At 48.6% G+C, this 20543-nt stretch overlaps 1 protein-coding gene across 10 annotated transcripts in view; it reads left to right on the top strand.

Moving 5' to 3' along the window:
• Positions 1–20543, top strand: part of ITPR1 (inositol 1,4,5-trisphosphate receptor type 1) — a 161798-nt gene that overhangs the window by 124779 nt on the left and 16476 nt on the right. For all 10 annotated transcript variants that reach the window (XM_033071744.2, XM_033071749.2, XM_033071748.2 and 7 more), the window contains 13 exons: positions 679–789; positions 2028–2123; positions 2587–2709; positions 3681–3785; positions 5162–5354; positions 7898–8020; positions 10887–11062; positions 11692–11856; positions 13024–13219; positions 13663–13764; positions 15661–15800; positions 17158–17323; positions 18519–18679. In XM_033071744.2, coding sequence (XP_032927635.1) covers positions 679–789; positions 2028–2123; positions 2587–2709; positions 3681–3785; positions 5162–5354; positions 7898–8020; positions 10887–11062; positions 11692–11856; positions 13024–13219; positions 13663–13764; positions 15661–15800; positions 17158–17323; positions 18519–18679 — 1857 coding nt within the window. The remainder of the gene's footprint in view (positions 1–678; positions 790–2027; positions 2124–2586; positions 2710–3680; positions 3786–5161; positions 5355–7897; positions 8021–10886; positions 11063–11691; positions 11857–13023; positions 13220–13662; positions 13765–15660; positions 15801–17157; positions 17324–18518; positions 18680–20543) is intronic.

Genomic DNA, 20543 nt, shown 5'->3' with positions numbered 1-20543 from the left:
TGTCCCAGGCTGCTCCAAGCCCCATCCAACATTTCCTTATTAACTGAACCATAATATTGTCCTGAAAGACTGGAATGTGACTTTTCTGTCATTCCTGTTTCTGCAAGAGAATGTGTGAGGCTGTGCATGCCAGAGAGAATTGTCAGTGTCCCTCTGCTCTCTGGATGAGGTGGAATAAAACCCTTTAGGTGTTCTGGGTGTGGAGTTCAACGACAGAGCAGGGCTTTTCTGGATTTTGAAGCCCAGCAAGGTGCTGTTTGTACAGTTTAGTTCCAGCCCATTCCAAAAGCAGGGCTGAAGGTTATGGAAATTCCCATTCTTTGTGCAGACAGCACTGAAGGAGGTGTTGATTGGCACATTTGTAATAAAGAAAACTCTCCCTAATCTCAGTAAAACACTGTTCCTCCAGCCTGCACGCTTTGGCATGGGAATGCTTCATTTATCAGCTGTGCTTCTTGTGCTTCCTGAGCCGGGGGCTCCAGCAGGACCATGGCTGAGGAGAGGAAAAGCTCAGAACAAAATGCCTTAATCTTTTGTTGTTGCACTGCCTGGAGCTCTGTGTGCAGCTCTCCACGAGGTGATGACAGAGGGGACTCTGCTGCTCTGGCAGGGTCACCAGCCCGGGCTGTGTTTGCAGTGCAGGCAATTAGTGAGGGCTGATGACTTTTCTTTGGACAGAACTGCATTGCTACTCACGAGTCCAACGGCATTGACATCATCACAGCATTAATCCTCAATGACATCAACCCTCTGGGAAAGAAGAGGATGGACCTCGTGCTGGAGCTGAAGGCAAGTGGATGTTCTGTGTGAGGCACACTAACAGTGAGATGAAACATAATTTTATTGTTGGAATTATGTGGGTGTTTATTGTATCCCAATAAGCACCCAAAAATTACATACATCAGTGAGCTGTAGGCAGTGCCCAAAGATTGTTTGTCATGGGCATTTCATCTTTTAAATGATGACATGGAGCCACCAGTTCTCAGATGGGGAATGCAGGCAGTCAGAATATGCTGAGAAATCCTAAAATTACTTCCTGTAAAAAATTTAAAGCTGATGAAAACTGTCCTGTTGCTGCTGAGCTTTTACATGGACAATAGAAGTGAAATTTCTTGTGTTGCAACTACTTTCCTAACACTTTATTGGTGTTGTTTAATCAGTTGACATCATCCACAGTTCTTTAGGGCTGTCCATATTATGCTGAAATAATTAGCCCTGGTGCTGGTTTCAAAACATAAGAACACAGGAGCAGGTTCCCCTCTAGCAACAGCAGTCCCAGAGCACTCTTGCTTCAGCCTGTGCTTGGGAAATATTTCCTTTCTGACTTATTGCCCTGCCTGACACTGCAGTGTCTCCTTGTTTTCCGTTGCCGACTCACACCATTATTATGGGTAATGTGGGTTTTTTATTATTGTAAATAAAAAATGCTTTTAGACTCGATTAGCATTATACTTCAAAATTAAATACTTTTATTGGGTTTTATTGTCAGGCATGATGGATTTTAATCTTAATTGTTCGTATTAAAGTAGTCTGGTGCCTTGTGGTACTTTCCCATTTCCTCCCTGTGTTCCTCGGCGTGAGCAGACTGCAGAGTGATTTCAGTTAAAAGCAGCAAAGCACGTCTGTCTTCAGCCCTGGCTGTCCCTTGATTTAATCAGCAGCATCTTCAGCAGAGCTGAGCTGCTCCATTTGGGAGCTCTGAGCTTGTGGTGATGCTGCAGCATCCTTAAACCAAACCAAAACAGCACGAGCATGAAACAGCAGCGTTTTTAGAAATTTAAACCTTGGCTGGGGTTAATTTGATGTCTCTCCATAAGTAGGATTTGGGGAATAAAGTGCAAAAAAATGCTGTTGAGTTGTGTAGGTCAGTAATTGGAGGAGAGGGAGGCTGAGAGAGCCCTGGGCTGGCTGGCACACTCTGCCTGTGGGACCCTGGAGCCCTTCTGGCAGCAGAGTGGGGCCACTCAAGCTGGGTACCCTCACTTTTGGCTCCTGGCAGTGATTCCCTTGCTTTTCCCTCCCCTCAGAACAATGCTTCCAAGCTGCTCTTGGCCATCATGGAGAGCAGGCACGACAGTGAGAACGCTGAGAGGATCCTCTACAACATGAGGCCCAAGGAGCTGGTGAGTGCTGGGGTCACTCCTGAGCTCCTGGCTCTTCATCTGCACAGGAGACAGAGAAGTGAAAGTTCCTTGTGCCCCAAGAGCCGCCATGGCAGGGTTTGGGGGCTGTTCATGTATGGACTGGTGAGAACACAAGCAGGAGATCCCAAGTGCAGCCAGAGCATCACTGACTTGTCCCTGTGCTCGAGGCTGTGTTGGAGCTGGGACCAGAACGTGGCACAGGGGCAGAGAGGGTGGCCTGGCATTTGTTACATGCAGGGAAACACGAGGCTCAGTTTGCTGTGCCAGTGAGCAGGGCTGAGCTGAGTTCAGCCCATCCTGGATGTGGAGAATCCCACCGAGCTCCCTTTGAACGTCCCTGCTCCGCTCCCATTCCCGTCCCCATCAGTGCCAAGGCTGTGCTGCCCTCAGCAGCTTCCCCCCTTCCCTGAGCCTCCTCTCCCTGCTCTGTGCCCCTCTCCAGGTGGAAGTGATCAAGAAGGCTTATCTGCAGGGAGAAGTGGAGTTTGAGGATGGAGAGAACGGGGAGGATGTCGCGGCGTCTCCGCGGAACGTGGGACACAACATTTATATCCTGGCTCATCAGGTAGAGTTTGACAAGGCACAGACTGGGAAAAGCCAGAGTCTGCTTCTCCCTGGAACTGTTTGCACAGCTCATCTCTGAGACTGACTCACTGCACATTCCCTTGTTATCAGAGCAAACCCTAATTTTAATCAGAAACAAAAATAGTATAATGCGTGAAAATTTTGGGCATTTTCTTTCCTAGTGGGAAGCAGGCAGGCTCTGGACCGAGTTCCTGAGGACACGTGGCTCAATTCTTGGCAGCACTGAGCAGCAGTGTATTATTTTTCAGCTGTATCAAAGGTTACTTTATACTCCCAAAGAAATTCTACTCACAGATCAATTAAAGTGTAATCAGAAATCTCAGTCCTTGCCACATTCTCTCTCTGCTGGAGCCAAGCAGAGCCATTGTATTGATACAATGTGTGTTTGAAAGGTAAAAAACCAAAGGGGAGGAAAATGTGTTTAAATCTACTTAATGTATTGGTGCTACATCTCTCACTGCATTGGAGACTTGTTCCTGCATCATCTGAGCACACAGACCCTCACTGTGCTGCAGGATGAATTTGGGAGCATCCAGCAGCACTTTTGGTGCAGTGCTCTGTGCATCTGCTGCTCAATTGACAGAGATTTTCTCTTTGTGCCTGCCTGGATCCTCGGGGGATGAGCACACCTTTGGGTTAGGGTGGTGTAGAAGGACAGACCCAATGTGAATTTCTGTGTGATCAGAGAGATTCCAGGCAGAGGGTGGGAGAGGATGGAGAAAAGAGGAGCACAACACTGGCATTAAAGAAATACATATTTGAATCATTCTGACTTGCTCCCAAAATAGAGCTGCAGGGTGTCTGGTTGGAACAGAACAAGCCTTCTGTCAACTTTGCCCTTTCCTAGCAGCTGACTGCGTACTATTTCTTTTTTTATGCCAAAAATCAGAAATTTAATATCACAGAGAGACATCTGGTGTCTCCCACTCCCTGTGCATTCCTTTATTTTAGTTGGCTCGTCACAACAAAGAGCTGCAGAACATGCTGAAGCCAGGGGGTCAGATCGAGGGGGACGAGGCGCTGGAGTTCTACGCCAAGCACACGGCACAGATCGAGGTACGGGAGCTCCTGGGCAGCCCCAGCAGTGCAGCCCCAGGAAATGCAACCCCAGGCAGTGCAGCCCCAGGAAATGCAGCCTCAGGGAGTGCACCCCAGGAAATGCAACCTCAACAATGCAGCCCCAGGGATTGCAGCCCCAGGAAATGCAGCCCCAAGGAGTGCAACCCCAGGGAATGCAGCTCCAGCAGTGCAGCCCCAGGAAATGCAGCCCCAGCAGTGCATCCCCAGTACTGCAGCCCTAGGGAATGCAGCCCTAGGAAATGCAGCTCCAGGGAGTGCAGCCCCAGCAATGCAGCCCCAGGAAATGCAGCCCCAGCAGTGCAGCCTCAGGGATTGCAGTCCCAGCAGTGCAGTCCCAGCAGTGCAGTCCCAGGAGTGCAGTCCCAGCAGTGCAGCCTCAGGGATTGCAGCCCCAGGAAATGCAGCCCCAGGGATTGCAGCCCCAGGCAGTGCAGCCCAGCAGTGCAGCCCCAGGAAATGCAGCCCCAGCAGTGCAGCCCCAGTTTTATTCCTGGTGCTGTGGTGGCTCTGCCTGCCTGTGTGTGGACTGTTGTCTCTGGTACAGAGAGTGATTTATTTAATTCCCTGGCAGGGTGGGGGGAGCTATTCCTGAGCTGTCATGTGTGGGCTCGGGGATGGAGCTGAGCAGAGCTCTCTTGGCAGGAGGAAGTGTGGCTTCGCTTCTGTTACATTTTGGCCGGTGCTGTTGCTGAATCCAGAAAGTTTGTGATAGCTTTTGCCATTCTTTCTGGATTCAAGTGACAGTTTGGCCTCCTGTGCCATCTAAGAGCTTTCTAAAAGTAAAATGTTCACTCACAAATATGGAGATTTCCTGGAGGAGCTGTGGCTGCCCCATCCCTGGCAGTGTCCAAGGTGAGGTTGGACAGGGTTTGGAGCAGCCTGGCACAGTGGAAGGTGTCCCTGCCATGGCAGGGGTGGCACTGGATGGCATTTAAGGTCCTTCCAACCCCAACCAATCCATGTTTCTATGACTTCACAAAACTCTCTCATAAGCAATACAGATACAACTGTTATTCCTTGTACTTGCCCATGGATCAAATTTGCCAACATTCTTGAATTGGGCCACCACATTGCTCTGAACTCCATCCCAGCTTTGGTGCAGGCTTCTCTGGGCCCCTAGGAAATCCCAGCTAGGACCAGTACTGCCAGAATAAGGCAACAGCATAGAAATCACAATTCTGGAGCTAAATGTAGACCTACCCTGGGAGGTAAATTAAATAAAATCTGTGTGGAGCTGCTGTTCTTTGGAAATGTCTGCATGGAGCTGGTTTGAAAGGTGGAGCAGAACAGGCAGAAAAGCAAGAAATAAAAGCATTTGGGAGCTGGGAAGGACTGATGAGGCCGCTGTGCAGATTGTCAGGTCGGACCGCACCATGGAGCAGATCGTGTTCCCCGTGCCCAGCATCTGCGAGTTCCTCACCAAGGAGTCCAAGCTGCGCATCTACTACACCACCGAGAGGGACGAGCAGGGCAGCAAGATCAACGACTTCTTCCTCAAGTCTGAGGACCTCTTCAATGAGATGAACTGGCAGAAGAAGCTGCGAGGTGGGTCCGTGCTGCTCCACGCGGGGCGGACGCTGAGCTCGGAATTTGGGAGGTTTTGGAGATTTTGGGGATTTTGGGATTTTGGGGGTTTTGGGGACTGGGGGATGTGAAGCACTGGTGGTTCCCCAGGGTGGCAGCAGCCTCCAGGATTGTTTGCAAGGACTGATGCTCTGTGTGGTGCAGAATGCTGGGATAAAGGCAGGCTGGATGCTGGGGATCCTCTGGAGGGGATCCAGGGCAGAGCAGGAAGGAGCAGCACTGGGTTGTCCTTTCTGAGATCCAGCAGGAAGGAACAAATGTGTGGAGGAGCAGCTGAAATGAGGAGGAAACTGAAGAGAGCTGGATACAGGGGCAGTAAGGCTGGGCAATGCAGCAAGGTTGGACTTGGTGATTGTAAAGGTCTTTCCAGCCATAAAGATTCTGTGCACTTAGGACATCTCTTTTAAGAACAAGTTAAAGATGGATTTCTCAGTAATGGTAAAGTGGAATTCATCCTTTCTTGGCAAGTAGACTGGCTGACAGGTTGATAAGTCCCTTCCATCCCTGTGATGCTAAAATGTCTGAACACAGGTGTTTTCAGGCTCTGCTTTTCCCTCTGATGTTCCCACTGGCAGCTGGGAAATCCCTGAAAATGATATTTTAATTCACACAGTGCCACCACATCCCCCAGTAAACCTTGTAGCTCGTTTGCTTCGTGTTTTTGTTGTTCTGCTGGAGGCTGAGGGCTCATGGGCAGTGCTGAGGTGAGCAGCAGTGACCCTGTGAAATGGGAGTCAGCCCTCTGAGAGCACTGCTGCTCCTCCCCTGCAGCAGCTCCCCTCCAGTCTGCAGTGCAAGGGCAGGACTGGTCTGCAGCCCCCTCTTGGAGCAGGTGTGGGACTGCTTCCAAAAATCTGAGAGCACTGCAAGACGTCTGGGAGTGTGACATCCTAAACAAATTGCAACCTCTACAGCATCCATATATTCTGTTAGATTTTCTTGTTTGAGCCACTTTGTCTTTGAGGCTGTCTCCAAGCAAGCTGTGAAGGCATCCATCATTAACAACAAACCACAAATTAGCCAGGATCCACCTGCAGAGATGGAGAATGTTTATTCTTTTTTCTTTAAAAAATGGGGATAATTTATTCTGTCTCTAATATTCAGGTCTTGTCTGTTCTCTTTTACATTCCTACAATTGTTTCTCACATTTTCAGTAGAGCTTGTGTTGGAGCTGTGACCTCTGGCAGCGCTGTGTGTGCTCATGTGATGCCACTTTAGAGTTTATTCAACCCTCAAAAAGACTTCTAAAATAAAGAAATATACTTCTCCCTTCAGTTCATGATGCTGCCCCACAATCTGAGCACCAGAAACCTCTTAATTGTTAATTAAGAATGGGAATGAGCTGCTAAAGCCAGACAGAAGCACTACACAGACAGTGCCCATCCCCAAAGGAAGGTGTAAAGTTAAACCTGGACCTTCATAATCACCCTTATACATTTCATATAAATTAATTAAACCTGGTTACAAATTCTTCCAGTTCAAAGGAAACTGAGAACATTGAGATATTGTGGAATTCTTTAGCCCTTTGTTAGCTGGGGGTGTTACAGGACAGAGGTGGTGACTACTGGGGGGCTCAGAACTGCTGCTTGTAATAAATTATCCTTCAGCCCCAAAGTCTGCATTTTCAGCTTGTTCCTAAATTTTTCTGAGAGCTTTTTCTTTGCTATCTGATATCTAAGCACGCTGCCTCCTTCCACCAGGGCAAAACAGTTCCTTTCCCTTCTCTGAGAGCATTTTTAATGGATTTTTTTCACTGCTCTAGATCTCAGGACACAATTTGCTGTGCAGTAAGCCTGCAGGAGCTAAAATCAGGGGGATTTTGCCTGGATGCAGAGGGAATTACTGCAAGGCAGCTTCTTGGCTTCCTTGTTGACCTCAGGTTCACGACCACTTCAGCAAAGGAATCTTTCTGCTTTCTGCCTCTTGGTTCTGGCTGCAGCGATTATTAAAATTAGGAGTCTTTTTGAGAAGTATTTCTGTGTAACATGAAGGATTTGAATGTGCTGGATTGTACATGGAGCTCTGTGCAGATGTGCTTTGCCCCTGGGGCAGAGGGAAGGCCAGGGAGCTTCACCCCCAGGTTATTCTGGGGCTGTTTTGGGCTGTCCTCAGCAGAAAATGAATTTGCAGGTGGCACAGGGATGGGGCTGGAGCTCACTGCTCATTTTCCTCCTCCAAATTGTTCTTGGTGTGACTCTGAGTACAAAGTGTATTAAAGGGAAGCCTCAAGTGCTTGATCTCTGCAGTTTCTCAGCTTGTCTCTTGCTGCTGCTAAACCATGTCTGAAACAGGGATCCTTTGCCTTAAAACATCATCTAGGAAACTTGAAGGACCTCCAAGATAATTAAATAAGCTTCAGCATAAGCCATGAATATTATTACTTTTGATGCTGTGCTTTTGGGCAAATTGAAAACAAGCTTGTTTTGGTGATGATATTTTTTTTATAGAAACCTCTTATTTTTATGCAACCCTCCATTAAAAAGAAATAATGTTCTCTGTTGCAGCTCAGCCCTTCCTGTACTGGTGTGCTCGGAACATGTCCTTCTGGAGCAGCATTTCCTTTAACCTGGCTGTCCTCATGAACCTGCTCGTGGCATTTTTCTACCCATTCAAAGGAATTCGAGGAGGTACTGATAATTAACCTAAAAAAAAAAAAGTGTGAACAAATAAGGTGTAATGAGCCAAATTCTGCTGTTTGCATCAGTGGGGGTAGGAGGACAGAATTTGGCTTTTTAAATTGCCTTGTTTTAAATTGTGCTGTTGTCTTATTCTTTCTTGAGGCATTTTTAAGGAAAATGTAGAGCCATGCTTTTTCCTAGGGGGGAAAAAATTACCCAACACAAACATCCACCTTTAATTGCTTGACTGTTCTACTTCAGTTTCAAGTCCTGCAATTAAGGATCGAGCTAAAAATAGGCGAAATGTTGATTGTGTTGTTTTCCTTGAGCTTGCAGTTTATTAATGGCATTTTCCACACACTTTTCCTGGTGCTCCAGGAGGGTGCTGGGGGTGGATCCAGGCTCACCCTGGGGCAGGGCAGGGCTGGGGTGGTGTCAGCAGAGCTTGGGAAATGCTCGGGGATGTTCTCAGCAATGTCACGTGCATCGCTTGCACGGTGATGGGAATGTCTAGGTAGGAGCTTTTTCCTTTTGTGGGGGGTTTGCATCCTGAAAAAGCCTGTCAGAGGGGTGTTTTAGACTCAATGCCAGTGATCCTGAGAGGGGGGAAAAGAACAGTTTTACCTTCTGCCATCAGGCTGTGGCAGCTGCTGTCCCTCGTGTCACACCCAGTGTCAGTGGGGACAACCCAGATCCTGGCTGGAGGGTTCCAACAAGCCCAAAGAGCAGCAGGATTTCTGTCTCTAGTTGCAAAGATCCCAAGTTAAAAACCCTGAATTTATGGCTGCCAGGAAAGCTGCTGGTTAAATGAGTTCCCTGAGATTACAAACTGCAAGACTGGAGGGGGATGGTTTGGTGTTTTGAAGATGCCCTACCCTACATATTTGAAATTCTTTATTTATCAGGTAACATTCTGATAAAACCTCTTCCTCTCCTAGAGGAATCTAGAAAGTAAAATAAATACATGTGTGTCTTATATTTAGCTTAAAAAAAAAAAAAAAAAGACTCTTCCAAACAGACTGTTTGGGGGAAGTTGTCAGTGTCTTGAATTGCTCAGACACGGTGAACTGAGCAGCTGATGAGCATCTGACAGTAGCAGAAGCTGTAAAACTTCTGACTTGAGGAGCAGAAACAAAACTGGATGCCCGGAATTTGGTGCTGGAATGGTGAGAATTCCAGAGACAGGGAGAGCTTCCTGCTGGTTCATGTTCCTGCTGCCTGTGGCTGTGCAGGGACTCCCAGCAAGGCTCTGGGGCAGGCTGGGTGCAGAAGTTGGTGAGGGACCCCCTGGCTCTGGGTGCCAGGACAAGGACGCTGCTCCCAGCCTCTCTCTGTCCCTGTGGCCCTGAGGTGACACTGCTGGGTCCCCTGAGGTCCTGGCACTGCCCTCCTGGTGCTGCTGGGGTTCTGGGCTGGAACCAGTGGGTGTTCCAGGGCCTCAGTCACTCCAGGTGTTGGCTCAGAGCTGCTGCAACTCCTGCAAGCAAATATATCCCCAATAAATCTCATTTAGATTTTAGAGAAGTCATCCCTAAAGAAGCTGCTGCACATTCCCTCTGTCCCCTCCATGCTGTTGCTTGTTCCCACTCAGTGGCTCCATTCCCAGCTCTGCACCTTGTGCTGTGTGACAGCTCCAGGAGCCCAAACTTCCCCCAGGCAGCCAAAACAGCTGTTCAACTTTACGCTTATTAACTTTTAATTTCCATCCATCCTCTGCTGTCTTTATTAATCTGCGGTGATTTGGAACAAGATTAAATGGCTGCTCGTGGTAGTCAGATGAGAATAATATTTCCTAAGCTGCCTGAATTTGGGAGCAGGGGGGAAAAGCCCTGAGTGAGGATCTTGCCAGTCAGACACAAGTTCTGTGAGAATGTGCTTGCAGAAGGGCTGCAGAGTGCTGGGAAATTTGGGGGATTTTGCTTTTTTGTCTGTTGAGGAATCAGTTGCTTGAAGACAAAAATTTTTTAAGTCATCTTTGAAAAAGAGGTGTCTCACATTCTGCATAAACCTGGGGTAAATGATGTTTTGGGCTGAATCTCTTTTGTGGCTCTTTCAGGGAAATGTATTTTTAGCTGCACGGGCTCGGTGTTGTGTAAGCAGCCAGTCTCATGGGACAGTCTAAATAGACCCAGAAATAGCAAGAGATGCCAGAAATGGGTACCAGGGTCTGACCACAACCACATCAGGGAGTTTGGGGGAGTGTCCTCACCTGCCCAGGCACTGCCCTGCACAGCACAGCCCTCAGCACTCAGGTGTGCAAGCAGTGAGCACCAAAAGGAGATCCTGTAGTAATTCCCATTTGTGTAATGATTTAGTAACAAGTTTGTAATTAAAACCTGCTGAAGGCTTTGGGCTCAGATGCTGCTGTTGTGCAGTGAGGGCTGGATGATGCTCCAAAGACAGAACCACTGGCAGTGCTCTGGTCAGTTTGGTTTTACTGATGCCTGAGAGGCTGACCTGGAGCAGAGGCTGCACAGAGTTACAGGAATAAAGCAGGGATTTATTAAAACCCTTCAAGGATTCACCTTGGGCAGTGCCAGAGCCTGGCCATGGCTGCACCCAGGATGGAGCCTGAGTCAGGAGTTTCACACTTTTATCAGTTTGGGTTCATTGTCTCATTCCAGCTCCAGGCTCTGCAGTCCCACCCTCCCAGATTCTCTCCTCCATTCCCTGTTTGTACTTTTTGGGGCTGGAGCTGCAGGGTGTCCTTGGTTCTGGGGCTGGAAAAGGATTGTTGTGTGTGCCTGAGCTGGGAGAGAGCCTGGAACACTTTGTGTGAGTTCAGAGTCACCAATGCAGTGCAGAATCTGGGAAATATGAAAGTTAAAACTGAAGGCATCAATGCAAGGTGTTGGGATTTGTTTTCCTCTGCCAGGCACGCTGGAGCCCCACCTGTCTGGGCTGCTGTGGACAGCCATGCTCATCTCCCTGGCCATCGTCATCGCCCTGCCCAAGCCCCACGGCATCCGCGCCCTGATCGCCTCCACCATCCTGCGCCTCATCTTCTCCGTGGGCCTGCAGCCCACCTTGTTCCTGCTGGGAGCATTCAATGTAAGAACTGAGGGGGCTTTCCTGACACTCTCCTGCCCCTCGTGTCAGGGTTCCTCACCTGTGTGTGAGGAGCAGAAATAGCCTGGACATGGTGTGGGAGGGGTGGGAGGAGTGATTCCCTCCTTGGGCTGCTCCTTGCACCAGGCTCTGTGTTGTTCATTGAATCCTGGTTCCCCAGGCTGCAGACAGAGCTCTGAGGTTTTTCTCAGTGTAGGAACAGCTCCAGCTTCAGACAGGCACGGGAAGGAGTGTCTGGGACCCAAAGCATGTGGTTATTCACCCCAACTGCCTCAGTGTGCATGGGGCTGTGTGAGGCTCGCTGAATGATGCATTGTGAGTCTGATGGAGCTGGAAAGGGGCTCAGGGGGGACCTTGTGGCTCTGCTCAATTCCCTGACAGGAGGGGACAGCTGGGGGGGTCAGGCTCTGCTCCCAGGGAACAGGGACAGGAGGAGGAATGGCCCCAAACTGTGCCAGGGGAGGCTCAGGTTGGACACCAGCAGGAATTTCTTCATGGAAACAGTGGTCAGGCGTTGGAAGGGATTGCCCAGACAAGTGCCAAGTTACCTCCAGCTTGAAAAAACAGTCTGTTTTCCCTGATACTGTAATTTATGGTTGATCTCTCCTTAGGTTTGCAATAAAATCATTTTCCTGATGAGTTTTGTGGGTAACTGCGGAACCTTCACGCGAGGATACAAGGCCATGATCATGGACGTGGAGTTCCTCTATCACCTGCTGTACCTGCTGATCTGTGCCCTGGGGCTCTTCGTGCACGAGTTCTTTTACAGCCTCCTGGTGGGTGCTTGCTTGGCCCTCAGAACATCTCCTGCTCTCTCTGTGAAGTCCCCTCTTGGGCAGATCCAGGAAAATTTCTGCTTTTCTGCTGGGAAACCGTTGAGCAGGCAGTGGGAAGAGCCACAGCGTGGAGGTTTTCTTTAGGAGAAGTTGCTGTGGGAGACAGCAGGACTCTGCCACATCCCTTTTGCTGATGTGAGACTTCCTGCACAGACAGACAGGGAGAGGACATGGGGGTGGTTTTAAACCAAAAGAGGAGAGGTTTAGATGAGATATGAGGAAGGAGAGGGTGGGCAGGGCTGGCACAGGGTGCCCCTGGATCCCTGGCAGTGCCCAAGGCCAGGCTGGACAGTGGGGCTGGAGCAGTGGGACAGTGGGAGTGTCCCTGCCAGGGTAGGATGAGGTGGGCTGGGATGCTTTGCTGTGTTTTTATCCATGACTATAACACAGTGGCTGTGTTTCTGAGCTGACTTTGCAGTGTCTCCATGGCTGTGTCCAGGCTCCAGCTCTCATGGGATGGACACAGATCCTGGCACACGTGTTCCTTCTGCCTGGGGTGGGATTCACCTGGCACAGCACAGGAATAACACTCAAGGAGGGGGTCTAGCATTGCTGGAGAAAATGTGTCACTGTTGAAGCAAAGCTGAAATCCCATTCAGAGCAGGCTGGTTTTGTCCCTTTGCCACATCCCCTGGTACCTGAGCTGGTTATTTGCTGTGTTCATAGAGGTCCAATTTACTATAAAATATCTGTCCTGTGATCCACCAGCATAGCCACAACCTGCCTGGGCTCTGCTCTGAGTTGTCCCAGACCCGGTGAAAAATGAAGGAAACATCAGCAGAGAAATCTAAACACAAAATTTGGGAAAAAATATCACTTCTTTAACAAAATGCTCAATAAATTAAAATTTAAATAAAATAGCAAATTGCAATTTGAAGTGAGCTGTTTGGGGGCTGTGAGGGGGTAGATAATACTATAAAAACCAGCCAGCAGCCTGTGCTGGCAGCCTGGTGTGTGTCTCACTGAGGCAGGAGCATCTCCCTGCAGAGGACACGGGCTGTGCAGAGGAGGCCACAGCTGCCTCAGTTCCTGCTGCTGCCAAGTGCTGGCCCAGGGCAGGATGGCAGCAGGGGTGCTGGTGCTCCATGTGCTGTTGGCTGTCCCCAGCTCTTTGACCTGGTGTACCGGGAGGAGACGCTGCTCAACGTCATCAAGAGCGTGACGCGCAACGGACGCTCCATCATCCTGACGGCCGTGCTGGCCCTCATCCTGGTCTACCTGTTCTCCATCGTGGGCTACCTCTTCTTCAAGGATGACTTCATCCTGGAGGTGGACAAGCTCCCCAACGAGACCCTGCTGCCAGGTCAGTGGCAGCAGCTCACTCCCCTGGGCTTTGGCAGGACGAGGGGAATGGGCTCGGGGTGGCCAGGCTGGACATCAGCAGGAATTTCTCCATGGAAAGGGTGGTGAGGAATTGGGAGGGGATGCCCAGGGTGGTTTGGAGTGTCCATCTCTGAAGATGTCCTGGATGTGGCACTCAGTGCTCTGGGTTGGTGACAAGCCACTCAGTGAAAAATCCTGGAGCTCTTTTCCAACCCCAATCAATCTGGGATTCTGTGACATAAAAATGCTTTTGTGGTCGAATTTACAACCATGGAATGAGTAAATCAGAAAGCACTGTGCCCTTCTAAATTCTAGGGTGAGACACTGCTCTAAATGCCTTGGTATGATGGGGAACCCTAATTGCTGAGAATTCACCTTGCAAGGTGTTGAGGCGTCCTTTGATGCAACATTTTGTGGTTTCAGATCGCACAGAGCCAGGTGAGACCATGACTGGGGAGTTCCTGTACCCAGATGTGTGCAAGGCAGAGAACAGTGAGAACTGCTCCTCCATCATTCCCTCTGACCGTGAGTACCACTGCAATCCCAACTCACACCTGGAGTTTTTACTCTGCTTTAAGTTAATCACCTCCAATTAAAATAATTTTTTTAGAAAATCCTATGCAATAAATTTAGGAACAAAGCTATCACGACATTAACTTGAAATAGGATTAATTTAGGCCAGCAGCATAAATAACATTTGTTACATGAAGTGACTAAAGCAGAAAAACTTAAAACTTAACCAGACTTCATAAAGCACTGCCAGACTCTTTCATTTTCTGCATCAATTGGAGAAGGAAGAGATGCAGTTTGCCTCTTTGCAAAGTTTATTATTTTAAAACATGAGGCTATTAAATGTGATCTCAGAGGATAATGCCCTGTGAAATACGGTTTATTGGCAGCATTGTTCCATCTCTAACTAAGGAAACTGTTTTAATATCATGGCAGGAAGTACTGGATGGATTAAGTAGACAAGGGTGGGTTTGGAGATCAAGAAACTGAGATATTACCTGGGTATTGAAATATTTCAGTTTTATTTCTAGAAAATGTAATTTCCTTGTGGGAGATTTACGGTGCTGGCTGGGAGGGGCAGACAGAACATCCCAGTTTCTCTGGGAAGGGCAGCTCTTGCATGGCCATCAAAGGCCACCCATGGCCACCAGCCCCTCTCACAGGAGGAGAGGGCTCTGTTTGCCCAGGGGTCCTCTCTGAGAAACTCAAATTCAGCCTGGCTACAGAAAAAGCTGGAGCTGCTTCTTTCAGCTCCTTCCCTCTGGCTGCAGGAAGGAAAACTCAGGGATATTTTTGCATCACAAATTATCAGCATAGGGCCAGGGTCTTGTGTGGTCAGGGGTGTTCATGATGCCCCAGATTTGGGTGCTGCTCTTGGGTTTGGTTATTTCAGGCTTGCACAGGGACTGGGGCCTTTCCAGGGCTGTGGGAAGGTGGGATCTGCTCTTGAGCATTTTTGTGATGCGATGAAAGTGGTGAGATTCTGAATGGGTAAGGGGAGTGTGTGAGGTTAGGGAATGGATTTTAGCAGCTCTGCAGTGAAACAGTGAAGTGGGAGCCTTGAAGGGAAGGTCAGAAGAGGTGTGTTGCTTTTCTAGCACAGTGCTGTTTCCACAAGCACTGATCTTTTAGCCATTTGAAAGCTCCAAGTGGAAGTTGCCATTTTGAGTGCAGCCCAAAGGCTGTGCAATCTGTCAGGCACCAGGGGAGAGTGGAAGAGGCAACACTTTGTCCTCTGAGCTGTCAAAAAGCTCGGATTCTGTATAAACAGGCATCTGGTGATCTGAGCTGTGCATGCGAGCAGGGATGGGAAGAGATTGCACCGAGTCACAGGCAGCAGCTCAGGCACAAAGGAAACTGGTGCTGGGGAGAGCAGGGCAGGGGGAGAGCTGCCAGCGGGTCTGGAGGGGGTCCAGGGGAGCCCACAGAGGGGTCTGGAGCATCCCCCTATGGGGAGAGGCTGTCTGGGGTCTGTTCAGTCCAGGGAAGGCTGAGAGGGGATCCCATCCATCCATGCAGTGTCCCCAAGGGTGTCAGAGAGTGGATTCAGACCCTTCCAGGGACAGGACAAGGAGCAGTGGCCATAAAATAAACCAGGTTTTGCCTCAGCATGGGGAAGAACTTCTTTCCATGGAGGGGGCAGAGCCCTGGGGCAGCTGCCCGTGGAGTTTTCCTTTCTGGAGACATCCCAAACCCACCTGGATGGATTTGGGATGGATGGGTTGGGTGGATGATCTGCAGAGGTGCCCCCAGCCCACTCTGTTCTGGGATTATTTGGGGAATGAACCCACAGGGAATTGCAACACAGGCTGGCAGTCTGAGGGGGGAGAGAGCACAGCCAGCAAAGAATGGAGAGGAGGATTTAGAGCTAATCTTGGCTGTGAAACGTGTCTTTGCTTGCTGTGTTCCCAGAGCTGATCACGGAGGAGATGGAGGAAGAGAACAAGGAGCATACGTGCGAGACGCTGCTGATGTGCATTGTTACTGTACTGAGTCACGGGCTCAGGAGCGGGGGTGGAGTAGGTGATGTGCTCAGGAAACCTTCCAAAGAGGTAAATCACCACTCAGGGGGTGGAGGAGAGCTGCTGAATGGGGCTGGGAGCTGTGCTGGGGAAGTGTGAGCGCTGCTGCACACACAGAGGGATGTGCTGCTCTGGGGTCTGTGGTGACAGCCCTGGGGTGACACTGAGCACCAGCCCCTGCACACAGGATTCTCCCCAGGACTGTGGGGCTGCCCAGAGCCAGCAGTGTGACTGGGAGCTGAGCTGGAGGAAGCAGTGAGTTCAGAGCAGGGAGGGAGGAGCACAGGTGGCACAGGAAGGGGTGAGGTAGCTGGAGGATGCCCATGGCACAGGATTTTGTGGGAGCATCCCTAGGGAGAGGTAACATGTCAGATGGGAGGGATGAGAGGACAGGGACCAGGCTGGGTCGGTGGGAGAATGGGAGAGGAAGGATGGATGTGATTTGGGGCTGTCATCAGTGAGGACCAGGCTAAGCAACAGGAATTTTCCACAGCACCTCCTTGCTCCCCTCTGCCTGCTGTTCAAGCCGTTTGTGTCCATCATTTAGAAAGGAATTGTTCCCTGTGAGGGTGGGCAGGGCTGGCACAGGTGCCCAGAGCAGCCCCTGGATCCCTGGAATGCCCAAGGCCAGGTTGGACACTGGGACAGTGGGAGGTGTCCCCATGGCAGGGTGGCACTGGGTGGGATTTGAGGTCCCTTCCACCCATTCCACAATTCTGTGATGATTCTGTGATCTGAGGTTCAGGCCACACTGGGGCAAGGCTTTTTTGTTTTACCTGGCATTTCAAAGTTGTTTTATTTTCTAAAACTTAGCCTTCACAGTTACTTAATTCTTAATAGTAAGTTTGGCATTGACTGGCAGGATGATTGTGAAAATGGGGGTTGGATGTTTTGGGTATTCAGACCTGCAGTAAATGTGGAATGTGTAGTGAAAAGCCCAGCTTAATGTTCATTTACATGGTTGTTAAATGCAATTAATGGTATTAAATGTCAGTAAAATATTTTATGGTCCACACTGATCCTCTGTTGATATACTGCAGACAATATAGGGATATAATTTGGAAGGGCTTCAGGGAGGGGTGAGAACAAATTTCAGTGTGTGAGAGAAGAGTTTTTTCTCTTGAGAAAGTGAGAGAAGTCCCAAATCTTGGACACAGGAAGAGCAGCTCTGCAGAGATCCCACACTGGCAGATGACTAATTTGGCTTTTCCTTCAGTGATTTTTGAATTTTAGCTTTACATTTTAGTTTCATTTAAGGTTTTGAGTTGTGAGCTCCCCTTGGACAGCATCAGCAGTGGAGACTCAGGGAAAGGGGTGTGGGACAGGGTGATAATGAGGGTGAGGTGGGTACCTAATTGGGTTAATAATTCAGAAATGTGTCTTGCAGGAACCTCTCTTTGCTGCTAGAGTGATCTATGATCTGTTGTTCTTCTTCATGGTCATCATTATTGTCCTGAACCTGATTTTTGGGGTGATCATTGACACTTTCGCTGATCTAAGGAGCGAAAAACAGAAGAAAGAAGAAATTTTAAAAACAACTTGCTTTATCTGTGGTAAGTGTGGAGACACTTCACAAGAAGGGGTCACTCTGGGTGAGCCAGGGAGAGCTGCAAACTCACAGGAAAAAAGCCTGGAGTTCCTGGCTGTTCCTGCTTGCATTCCTCAGCCAGTTCATGTTCCTGGGCACCACGTGCTTGGCAGCAGGAGCACAAGGGGAATGCTCAGGATGCCATTTTCCCTCAAGACTTCAGTTCTTGCTTCTCCTCTGCCTCAAAGAACAGTTTCCTACTGGAACAGGAGAGGTTTTTTATGAGCAGTCCCTTTTTCCAAGCGTGCCCAGTGCTGCCTGAGGAGGCTTTTCCCACCAGGGGGTTGGGAGTGGAGGTGCTGTGGTTCCTGCCATGGTCCTGCCATGTTACATAACACACAGCCTGCCAGGATAACCTTTGCAAGTTTGCTGCACAGCACACTTTGCTTTTGCTATCAGTTTGCCCAAAAATAGGAGATGTGTTATGAAATCCAACAAACTGCTTGCTGCAGGGTTGTTGCCTTTTTTAACCAAATTTTTCTCTTATGTATAATAAATATAAGTACTCATTACACTTTACCCTTTCTCTTCCTTCTCTTCCTCCTCTTTTTCCTCTTCTCTTTCTCATCTCATCTTTTTTCCTTTTCTTTCTCTCCTTCTTCTTTCTCTTCTTCTTAATTCTTCTTATTTCTCTTCTTCTTCTTTCTGTTCTTCTTTCTGTTCTTCTTTCTCTTCTTCTTTCTCTTCTTCTTTCTCTTCTTCTTTCTCTTCTTCTTTCTCTTCTTCTTTCTCTTCTTCTTTCTCTTCTTCTTTTCTTCTTTCTCTTCTTTCTCTTCTTTCTCTTCTTTCTCTTCTTTCTCTTCTTTCTCTTCTTTCTCTTCTTTCTCTTCTTTCTCTTCTTTCTCTTCTTTCTCTTCTTTCTCTTCTTTCTCTTCTTTCTCTTCTTTCTCTTCTTTCTCTTCTTTCTCTTCTTCTTTCTCTCTCTTCTTTCTCTCCTTTCTCTCTCTTCTTTTTCTTTATCTTCTTCTTCTTTCTCTCTCTTCCTCTTCTCTCTCCTCCTGGGTATTTGTCAGATTTTATCCTGATATTCAGTGTCCATTCCAGAATGACTGTGACTTCCAGAAGTGCAGCAGGCTTTAGGAATCAGTTTTGTTCTCCAGCTGATTTTCCTGGTCCCCAGCTGGCAAACACTCAGGGCTCTCCCTGTGTCCCTCTCACAGGTTTGGAGAGAGACAAGTTTGACAACAAGACTGTCACCTTTGAAGAGCACATTAAGGAAGAGCACAACATGTGGCACTATTTGTGCTTTATTGTCTTGGTGAAAGTCAAAGATTCCACAGAATACACAGGACCAGAGAGTTACGTGGCAGAAATGATCAAGGTGAGTTTGGAGTGTTGCTTTTTTTTTTCTAGACAGTGCTCGGTATTGTATTTAATTTATTTTATAAATGTACCTGTGACTTCCCAGCCTCCAGAGCACTCTGTGTGTGCTGAGTAGGTGACAGTGAGTGGTGACAGCCAGGTACTCCCCGTGGATCAGGGGAACAGAACCTGCTCTGCCATAAATTCACTTTTATTTTCAAGCTGGTGGAAGTGCCTGAAGCACAACCAACAGGTTACAACCTGTCCTGGTATAAATATCTCCAACTTGTAGGATTTGTTGTCATATGATTTGAGCTTATTATCATGAAAAACTACAATTAATGTCTACTCAATTGGAAGGGCTTTTAATGAGAGAATTAAAAGCCTCATCTCTGCCAAGCTGCAGGTTCAGAGCTCCTGGAATTAGACCTGAAGCCCAATCACTAATCTGTGTCTTCTGGCTGGGGAGCAAAAGCTGTTTGATTTACAGCACATCAGTGTGATTTCTTTAGGGCAGAGCACTTTGCTGTCTGTGCTCCCTTGGGCTGGGTCTGGCACTGCCCCCCAGCCCTCTCCGAGGTCACATCTGTTATTTTGGGGTCACCAAAGTGTCTGTCCTGCTTCTGGAGTTGTACCTCAGTAATGAGGGCTTAAAGAAATCTTGTGAGCAGTCACCTGATGGAGGATTAGCACAGTGAGATAACCAAGTGCATCACTGCTGCTTTCCAGCCTGGCTGATTATTGCTCCTTCCTTTATCCCCCTGCGGCACGCATGACTTCAGGGGGAAGCCTGGCACTTCTCAAGGGTTTTTGCTTCTAAAAGACAGTTCTGTCTTGTGCTTTTGCTTCTAAAAGATGATTTTTGTGCTGTGTTTTTGTTGTTGTTAAACCCAGTTTAAAGAAAGTTTTCAACTGGCAGCCAATTCATTATTTCAGATGAACGGTTTGGATTAGATAAGAAGCAGGAATTAGTCACTGAATATGTTTGCATGAAGCACAAAAACTGGAGAACTTCTATGAGAATTCCCATTCATTAAGTGTCAGCAAGGGCTAATTACTGTGTGTGGATGGGAGTAGAGATAAATTATGCATAGCCAGAGTGTCTCATGCAGATGTAATTTTATGTAACCATGTGCTCTAGGTAGAGGTTTGGAGTGTGTCTCTAGTTGGGGTTTTGCATTTCATGAGCCAGTTTTAAATGAAGAGCTCAGAGCAGGTCTCAGTGAGGGCTGATGAGTGTGGGGTGTAGCTGCCTGAGTGTGGAATAGGCAGGAAATCTGGATTTCACCTCAGTGCTCTGTCACCACCCTGCCCAGGCTCAGGCTGCTGTGCCCTGGCTCTGGATCCTCTGCAGTCTGTGTATTCCTGAGGAGCCATTTGGCAAAGCTGACTCTGAAAATCAATTCCTTTCCAGTGTCCTTTATCATTAAAACTTCCTTTTCTGCTCTAACATCTGGGTGTAAACCATGATGAATCTGTTTCTCCTCTGTTATAAATGCTGCTGGAGAGTCAGAAGTGCTTTTTTTCCTGTTCAAGGTGTTTTTGGGCATAACTTGGGTGGGGCCTGGTTCATCTGTTCCTCAAGCTTTGTGTGTTCATAGAATCCCAGATTGGTTTGGGCTGGGAGGGACCTCAAATCCCATCCAGTGACCCTTCCCAGGTCCCAGGCTGCTCCAAACCCTGTCCAGCCTGGCCTTGGGCACCTCCAGGGATGGGGACTCCCCACCTCAGCCTCCCTGGGCACAATCCCATGGAAGCAGAGCAAGGAAAGCTCTAAAGTGTCCAGGAGTGCCAAGGCAGGGGCTCAGTGGGTTCAGAGTGGAGGTGCTGCTTTCCCAGGGGCTGGCTCAGGTCACTCCAGCCTCTCCTGGGAAGCCTCCTTG

This window comes from Catharus ustulatus, chromosome 13 (genome assembly GCF_009819885.2).
Source record: "Catharus ustulatus isolate bCatUst1 chromosome 13, bCatUst1.pri.v2, whole genome shotgun sequence".
NCBI classification, from domain to species: Eukaryota; Metazoa; Chordata; class Aves; order Passeriformes; family Turdidae; genus Catharus; species Catharus ustulatus.
Note: the sequence above shows the minus strand (reverse complement) of the source record. Positions and strands in the feature narration are given on the sequence as shown.